Source organism: Sorghum bicolor, chromosome 3 (genome assembly GCF_000003195.3).
Source record: "Sorghum bicolor cultivar BTx623 chromosome 3, Sorghum_bicolor_NCBIv3, whole genome shotgun sequence".
Taxonomy (NCBI): domain Eukaryota; kingdom Viridiplantae; phylum Streptophyta; class Magnoliopsida; order Poales; family Poaceae; genus Sorghum; species Sorghum bicolor.
In genome coordinates, this window is record NC_012872.2 from 13,928,467 (window position 1) to 13,937,714 (window position 9,248).

Genomic DNA, 9,248 nt, shown 5'->3' on the forward strand with positions numbered 1-9,248 from the left:
TTAGGAGCAAATAACAATCATGTACAGTGATTTTCTCTTTGTTTTCCAAGATCTATCGGGGTTAGTGGACCCCAATAGCAAGCCTTAGCTTCACCTCTGTCTCAAGGTAATAGAATTTTAAGAGCGGGGTTTGAGATTCTCATAGAAACATTTCAGATTCAGATTTCCATAATGAATCAAAATCACTTTGTGGAACTATTTGGCTAGCTTGTTAGATCCTCGAAACTAGAACTAGACTCAAAGAAAATAGTTTTGGGGTGTTTCTCTACATGCTAGGACAAAAACATAAATCAGTTCCAAGTGATTCTCTCGGAAACAGTTCTCTTTGTGATATTTAGCAACGATTATAATGATTTCACTGAGAATCTAAAACGTTTCTCGCTGCCAAACACACCCTTAGAATCTAGCATTTACAATATTTAACTAAGAATTAGTATAACTCCAACCAATGATATTGGTTTGTTTTAAAAGCATCTTATGGCAACAACCAGCTAATAAGATGATCTGTTCTTCTCGAACAATAAATGTGACTTCAGTTTGATATGTAAAGATACTCTCTACAACCAAAAATCAATCAAAACCGGACAGTAGCAATCAAAACCTCGTTTCCATCCTTATTGACATTGACCCAATCGCAAGGAGAGGCGCACGGCTTTCAGTATACTCGAGCTCCTATGGTAGTTGCATCCAGTCTGCCGCCTATATTGCTTAGTCATTAAACTTCCTCCTGCATTCAAAAGGGTCCTGGCAAACAAGATATCATCATTTACTGAGATTCAAAATAATAATAATAAAAGTCTGGGTGGCAGCATTTCTTACTATATAAGTTGCCTTAATTAACCGTTCATTGCAGTATTCTCCATCCAATGCCTTCTTTGCAGCTGCCGCATAACTTAGAGCAAATCCAACACTACCCTATATGCACTTGGCAAATCCTAATTTTTGGCAAAACATAGAAAAAGCTCCTCCAACACTACCCTATATGCACTTGGCAAAATAGGATGCTTGGCAAAAAGAAAGCCAACTGGCTCAAATTTAGGAGCGTTGGGAGCGCTTGGCATCCTGCCTACGCGGTGGGACCCAAACATTCAGCATGCACGCATGCCTTAAATAGATTGCAACTTTTGCATAAAAGTCCCTCTGATTTTTTCAGAAATCACAAGATAGTTCAAATTTGCCAAAAAATAGCTAACTGTTGGAAAAGCCTCTTTTTTACACTTGGCATTTGAGCTTTACACTTGGCAAAATCCAAGATTTGCCAAGTGAAGTTTAGAGTAGTGTTGGAGTTGCTCTTACATCTCTAAATCGCACGTAAACTTTACCAGCATAGCTGTAAAAGTTCAACCATTGTAAAAAGTACATCGTAATATTATCAAAAAATCTATCGTCCATATTTATTAGTATTATACACATGCTAACTTACGGGTCAACACCAACATTCGTCACTGTACCACCTTTGGTGGCACACATCTCATGAGCATCAGCCTTGACATCCTTCAGTAGAACAGAGTCCATCTGCAAAACAGATACGATTGTGTACGTGTTACTGCATGGTTTATGAGACACTGACTAATAAGTGTCCAGATGTACCCCAAAGGCCCCAAAAACATTGTTTGCATGCGCTCAAGCAAAGCCAAAGAAATGAATGGTTATTAAATATAAGCACAACAATAACCAACCTTTAAAGAATCAACGAATGGTTCAACCACACACTTGTCAAACAAGTTTTCCAACACTAAGCATAACTGTGGTTCCACACTCGGTTCCTGTGCCTCACTAAGATAAAAATGAAACAAAGAATGAGCCGAGACGAAATAGGGGTACGGAAATATGTTAAAAGTACAATTCAGCAGCAGGTGAATGATAAGTTAAAAGTATAATTCAGCAGCAGGTGAATGATAACCTATCAATAGCATCTTCATGATTCCTTTGAATAGCCCAAGTTCAAAACGCAGTTATGACACAAGCCAAAGCAATCACTTTCGAAATAATTGAAGAGATTGGTATTTCACCAACTCATTGTGCGCAAAGAGGATGCCTCATCAATGAATAATTCAGTTGCGAAGAAACAAAGGTGAAGGCTGATCAAACAGTTGTCGAAATGGCACCTGACGTCCTGGCCGTGCTTTCCTCCATCAAGACGTAGTTTCCTGTCACCCGGGCTTTCTTCAGGGGGGCTGTCGTCGTGGCGACGGTGGCTGCTCCTGTCGTCGTGGCGACGGCTGCTGCTCCTGTCGTCGTGGCGACGCCGGCTGCTCCTGTCACCGTAGTCGTCGTCCTTGTATCGGTGGTGGTGGTGGCGGCGGTGGCTCATGGCATCGTGGTCGCCGTGCTCGCGGTGCATCTCCTCCTCCTGCCGGTAGTCGCGGATACGACGATCCGGGCTACCGGGGTGCCGCGTCTGAACATTAGATCGCTTCGATCGACGTTGTGCTTCGTCGGGATCCTCCTCTCGGCCACTGCTTCGGCAACGGCGAGATTCTCGGACCCTATCGTCCTTCTCGGGAGCCACAGCCACCTTGGGTTCCATGGCGCCGTCACCTGAGATCCGAAGCATATAACAAATCAAAGCAACACCAAAACAACCAATTGAACGGGGTAGTAATAATGTAATAGATTTCTGGAGAAAGGCAGGAGGCGCCAAGGGAAGAAGGACGATCCGTAGATCTACCGGTGGCGAGAGGAAAATACACCGGCCAGCAATAACAACGAATGCTCGGCGAACCACCGCCCGGCGAAGCACCAGGCGATTAGGAGTGGAGCCGGCTGCCGGCGTGAGGGAGCAGGGAGTCGAGGCGGCGAGGGATAAACCCTATGGATCTGAGCAACTAGCAAGAGGATGCTCTGCAATCTGGAACGCAGGCTCTCGAAATAAGCCCAGTCCAAACTGGTACTCCCATCAGCCTGTCTATATTGGGCCGGGACAAATGTTGGCAGCCCGTTATTTCGCTTGACGTAAGCCTTATCAAGTATGACGAAGCAGGCTGACGAGAGTGGACAGCGGCAAGGGATCAAGAGTACGAGTATGTAATAAAGACCAATGGTTTCATTCTGAGAAAAAGATGCACCAATGGTTTCTCACCTTTTATTTGTTGATGATTCTTTAATCCTTATGCATGCTGATTGGCAAATTCTGGTCAATTGTTGAGAGACAAGTCAAGTTTTTTTTTTATTTGGAAACACAGAAACTGATGTGAAGTTAGAGGTATGTGATGACAAATATCTGGGCATACCTACATTAGCACGAGCAGCAAAAAGCAATTATTTTTGCCATCTCATCGATAGAATTGATCAGTGAGTTTGGCGAATGGAAGGAGAAACTTCTAAGTATGTGTGGAAATGAGGTTTTAATTAAATCCATCGCTCAAGCCGTGCCAACGTATATGCGATGATAGTCTTCAAAATCCTGAAAGCAATATGCAAAGGGATGACAGATGCTATATCACATTTTTGGTCGGGTGCTGAAATAAAAAGAGAAGGATTCATCACTAGTACACAGATACTCTAAGCCGGTGGGGGCAAAAAATTTTCACAGACGGTTTTAGTTGTAATACGTCTGTGTTGTAAATTTGTACGGCAAGATTTAAAAACCGCCTGTGTAAATAGGTGCGGTTCACATAAGAAAACCGCCTGTGTTAATGCTCCATTTACACAGGCGGTTCAGTTATGTGAACCGCATGTGTAAATCCATTAACACAGGAGGTTCACATAAGAAAACCGCCTGTGTAAATGGAGCATTAACACAGGTGGTTTTCTTATCTGAACCGCCTGTGTTAATAGATTTACACAGGCAGTTCCTTAAGCAAACCGCCTGTGCTATTCTTTCTATAAATACCCCACAGCCCCCTTCTTCCTCCTCGGGGCAGAACTGTAGCTCGCAACCACATTCCATTGGAGCACATCTTGGAGGTTCAGTTTTTCCAAAATACAAGGGGGGAGGTTTTGGTCTTTATTTCTTGGAAGGAGGTGGCTAAGAAAGGTTAGTTGATGTCTCTAAAGGCTCTTTTTGTGCCCTCTTGCTCAATTAGAGCTACTTTTTTGATCTAGGGTTTCACCATGAGAGAGAGAGTAGAATAACTAGGTATGGACTATATTTGCTCAAATGAGGTTGCTTAAGATGGTTAGATGAAGTCTCTCCTCTCTCTTTTTCTATGTTTTCTTCTCTAATTAGTGAATCCAAGAAATATATATGTAGTGGTTTCCATGAATGGTGTTTCCATGCTTGGGAAGAAAGAGAAAGATAAGTTTTCTATTGTTTAGGGTGTTATTTTTTATGTAAATTTGATTTCATTATGCAATATACATTTTTCATGTATGAGGTTGCTTAAGATGATGCCTCTCCTCTGACCATTTCCATGTTTCCTTCTCAAATTTAGTATAGTGAATCAAGGTATATATTTAGTTGATTCCATCAATGGTGTTTTTCTACCTTGTCAATTTGATTTAGTTGTTATTTTTTTTTTGAATTATTACTTAGGGTTTTATCTTTATTTTTAATGTTAGCTCCGAGGTCTACAAATTGGATAGATATACAAGTTGGAGGGTTTTCATCTTCACAAGTTGTTGTTTGAAAGGTTAGATGACAATTTTTCTAAACTACTTGTTTTGCATTGAGATAAATTAATTTACTAATTTTTGCACAGCTCGTGATGGAGCGGTCCTTCTGGATGTATAACTTATCAAGATTAGATCCATCATACATACCTGAGGTCCATAGGTTTGTTGATGCTGCTAAGAACCATGCTTTGAGAACAAAGACGAAGCACATATATTGTCCATGCATGTAACAGAAAAAACTTGATGTGTGATCATGTTTGTAATTAATGTAACCTTATGTATAAAGTAATAGTATATATATAAATAAATTGCATGTTGCAATGGTTGACATGATCTCTAGGCTTTAGTAGTTTCAATATTATGTATGTGTGTGTGCGTGTGTGTGTGTATATATATATATATATATATGTTGTATGTACATATTAAAATACAAAATGAAAAATAGGGTCTGATGGGAAAATTTAGAAATGGGCGGGAGATTTAAAAATTTTAACACAGACGATTACATAATGAGAACCGCCTATAGAAAGTTCATTTCTACAGGCGGGTTGCGTAGCTGAACCGCCTGTAGAAAGTTCATTTCTACAGGCGGGTGGCATAACTGAACCGCCTGTAGAAATCTATTTCTACAGGCGGTTCTATGTTACCCGCATGTGGAAACTCTTGATTTCCACAGGCACCCAGCGCAGACGGTTCTCCAATCCACCTGTGGAAAGGGGTTGGGAACCGCCTGTATAGTGGTTCTGTGTACTAGTGCATTGGCAAGTTTGGTGGAAATTATGTGTTCCAAAGGGTAAAGGAGGCATGGGCTTCAAGGATTTCCATAGCTTTGATTTAGCCATGCTTGCGAAACAAGTCTGGAGATTATTGTTGTATGACGTAGACTCCCTATGTGTAAGGGTCTTGAGAGCAAAATACTAGCCACATTGTAAGTTGCTTCAAGCATGCAAGGACGAGGAGTGGGAGTTCTTTTACATGGCAAAATATATTAGTAAGCCTAGAATGCTTCAAACTTGGATATATTTAGCGAATCAGAGATGGTACACAAATAAACATTTGGAACGATAACTCGAGGCAACATTTTAGTCTCCACAGTGGATGAACTTATTAATCTGATGATGGTCGGTGGAATGAAGAGCTGATTAGATCTATTTTTCTGGTTTGTGGGTGTGCAGTGTATCCCAAATACCAATTGCCCTAGGCGTGAGGATTTGGTTGCATGGCACTTCAAACGGAGCGGCTTATTTTCGGTGAAATCAGCCTATCATTGTCAATGAAATCACAGTTTTAGAAAAAATATCTAGCAGGAAGCGGCAAGTGGATCGAGGGCAACTCCAGTTTGGCAGCAGCTATGGAACCTAGCGCTACCTAGTAAAATCAATATCTTTGCATGGCATGTACTTCATGGGTGTATCCTGTGGTTGTTAACTCTGTTCGTTGAAATTACTGTTCGCTGATTTATTGTAAGAGAAAAACATCACTGAAAGCCTTAGTTTGATTTTGGATAATTGATGAAACCTATGTGTACTAACATTTGTCATAAGTGAAATACAAAGATAGGTTGGTTCACACCAAGTAATGAAGCTAGATGATGGTCATAGTGATGGAGGTGACCAACAGATAATATTCAAGTGCTCCAACTTAGAAAAGAAGAAAGAGAAAAATAAAATAGGCTCAAGGCAAAGGTATTTTTAATAGGGTCATTTTGTTTTGTCACTCAAGACACCTAGAGGGTGTGAGTGGATTTAGGATAGATAACCGTACTATAAAGAGGGAAAATCTTTAATTGCAATAGTTATCTAGTGTCACTAAGTGTGAGTCTCTGTTGCATATGCATTGCGCTTAGTGACGTGGTGAGAATACTTGAGAAAATCCTAAAAATTATTTGTAAAAATGCTAACTTAAATGCTCAATTGTTTTGGTACTTCGTGGGAGAGTTAGCACCTTGAAAAGGGATATTTAGTTGAAAAACGAGCTACTAGTCATGCCCAAACAACAAGGGGTCGATCGGAGTTATTCACTACCCTACTGAATATTCTAGTGTATGTGCTTGCAACACAGAGGGGTCGATCGGAATTTTCCCTGCTCTACCCGGATATTTTCATGGCCCTACCTGAAAATTTTGGTTGAGCTCAGATCTACTCGCGCCCAACGGTTATGTGCGTGCAACAGAGAGCTACGTTACACGAGTACGGGTACGAGTATCGGATACAATATGTATCGGATACGTGGATACACACTTTCTAAAAACAAAACCCACTAAAATGGTGTATCCGAGTATCCGTATCCGCGTATCCGACGAGTATCGGATACAGATACGTCACCCCCCTTGGAGTATCCGTGTAACATAGACATAGAGTTTTGGCAGGAAATTTAGTTGCCCCACATTGGAAATTTTTCGGTGCTGTAGTTCACCCACGCCAACGGTCAAAAGTGTGTTTGTCTGGAATTATTTCCTACCCGCACTGGAATTTCTCGCGAGACTGGGCTGCTGAAACTGTCAGATGAGTGGCTGGCCGAGGATAAGGTCGGGTCTTACTATACCTCTTCCTTTCTTCTTTCTCAATCCATTCCCCATTCTTGCTCTCTTAAAGAACCTAAGAAAAGCTCTCTCCTCCTCTCTCACTCCCAAGGATTTATGCTCCATTCAAGTGAGAGAGCAAGCTCTAGAGACCGATTTGAGAGCTCCAAGAGGATCTCCTCCCTCTCCTCTCCATTCCCATGGTTGGTTCTATATTTGGTGAGAGGAGTTGAGAAAACCCTAGTGTTCATGCATTTGTGATTCATATTTGTGGCACTAGGTTGTGATTGTAATCGTTGATTTCTTATTACTCTTGGTGATTGCCATCACCTAGACGGTTGTGGATTTGTTGATTGGTGAGGGGATTTGGTGATTGTGTCTGCCCCCAATCAAGGATTTATCTGTGAGGGGTTCTTGGGCTTATTCCCCGGTGGAGTGTCAAAAGCCACTCTAGTGGATTGCTCGTGTCATTGAGCTACCTCACTTGTGGGTAGGTTCTTGCGGTGCCCATTTGTTGGGCTAGGTTTGTGAAACACCTATTAGCCGCCGAACCACCAAGTGTTAGTCGACACAACGGGGACTAGCATGCCAGCAAGCATGTGAACCTCGGGAGAAAAATATTGGTGTCAATATTGTGATTGGTATTCTCTCGTTTGCTACACATTGTGATTGGTTCATCCTCTACACATCAGTATAATTATCACTCATCTCTTTACTTACTTACAAACTAGTTGTAACTAGTAGTACCTAGTTTTAGCTAGTTGTAACTAGTTGTAGAGAGTAGTGACATAGCCATTGCTTGTGCCTAGTGATCATAGCAACTAGAATTATTAGATAGGTGACTTGCAACTCTGTAGAGCTAGAGCAAAATTGCTTTACGCCGTTCGTTATATTAATCCTTTGCTCTAGTGATTTGTAGATCTTTTAAATAGGCTATTCACCCCCCTCTAGCCATATTAGGACCTTTCAAGTGGTATCAGAGCCGTGGTCACCGTTTAATCAAGGCTTAACAACCTTCGGTGTCAAAAGATGGCTCAAATTATGTTCAACCATGTGGGGGCAAACCACCATTCTTTGATGGTACATGCTATGATTATTGGAAGAGAAAAATGAAAATATATTTGGGTTCAATCAATGATCAGGTGTGGGATGTGACCGAGAGTGATTTTGTGATTCTTGATCCCACCAATCTCACCAACCAAGGTAAAGCAAACAAGCAATGCAACACTATAGCTCTCAACACTATATATAATGCAATTGATTCAAAGGTGTTTGAGCAAATCAAGGATTGTGGTAGAGCAAGTGAAGTGTGGAAGTGTCAGACACATATTTTAAGAACAAAATAGGATGCATAAAAGACTCATATGTGCCCCAGGAATAGTCGCACACATAAGTAGACAAATCTCAAATGTACCATTGCAGTGTTTATTACATAGCGGAATATAAAATATCACATAGTCTCATACAAAGATGATAACATAAAGTAAACAACGCTCTCGACGGAAGCTCCACACGGACACTGTTGACTGGTTGACTCCAAACCTAATACTCATAGCGATAGTCCTCATTCCAATCATCATCATTAGCATAACCTGGGGTATTAGAAAATTGCAAGAGTGAGCACATATCGTACTCAACAAGTATAATCAGGGGTTCATGAGGCTCAAATAGCTGACACTGGTTTGACTGCATTTAGCTTTTAATAGTGGATAGCATATTCATAATTAAATAGCAAATGTCAAGGTATCATAAATAATCCATTAATCTCATGATCAAGTGTAAGCATAATTAATCTCATAGCATAAACGATAATCAAATGGACATAACAACTTAATAAGCTCATCGTCGGCGCAGCAAGAACCCCCAAGATCGCTCATAACCGTGAGCACGGCTAGTATACTAGTTTTAACACTCTGCAGAGGTTGCACATTTTTACCCATGAGTCATGATTTACCCTTTCGCCCGAAGTAGCTAATCTCTTAACCCCCTTCCCAGGGAGGTCGGCAGGGATCACTATGAAGCCTTTCAAAAGTTCGTCTAACATGTTAGGGCTGCAAGGTTTCCTTTGCGCGCAGATATAGATACCCCCCCTTCCAAATGGCACAATGACGCGCAGCCTATACACATAAGGACAGGGGCTCGCACTATACCCAAAACGGTTCAGCCCCTC

General features: G+C 41.3%; 1 protein-coding gene across 2 annotated transcripts; it reads right to left on the bottom strand.

Annotated features, from left to right (window-relative positions):
- LOC110434021 (pre-mRNA-splicing factor cwc25-like) lies at nt 405-2,907 on the bottom strand. 2 transcript variants are annotated; one of them, XM_021457503.1, is made up of 6 exons: nt 2,672-2,907; nt 2,109-2,541; nt 1,680-1,776; nt 1,424-1,515; nt 820-1,330; nt 405-744 (listed from the first exon to the last, which is right to left on the bottom strand). In XM_021457503.1, exons 2-5 carry the CDS (start codon nt 2,528-2,530, stop codon nt 1,270-1,272), a joined length of 672 nt encoding a protein of 223 aa, XP_021313178.1. In that variant the 5' UTR covers nt 2,531-2,541; nt 2,672-2,907; the 3' UTR covers nt 405-744; nt 820-1,269. The 2 variants fall into 2 exon arrangements, with proteins under 2 accessions (XP_021313178.1, XP_021313177.1); XM_021457502.1 differs by having other exon boundaries at nt 2,109-2,907.

What these genes read in the sequence shown, in the direction of transcription:
- LOC110434021 (XM_021457502.1), bottom strand. Translation starts at nt 2,557, where the DNA reads ATGCTTCGGATCTCAGGTGACGGCGCCATGGAACCCAAGGTGGCTGTG. An exon ending in CATTCGTTGATTCTTTAAAG is followed by an intron (nt 1,516 to 1,679) that starts GTTGGTTATTGT and finishes TCTGTTTTGCAG; the next exon opens with ATGGACTCTGTTCTACTGAA. An exon ending in ACGAATGTTGGTGTTGACCC is followed by an intron (nt 1,331 to 1,423) that starts GTAAGTTAGCAT and finishes GAACTTTTACAG; the next exon opens with CTATGCTGGTAAAGTTTACG.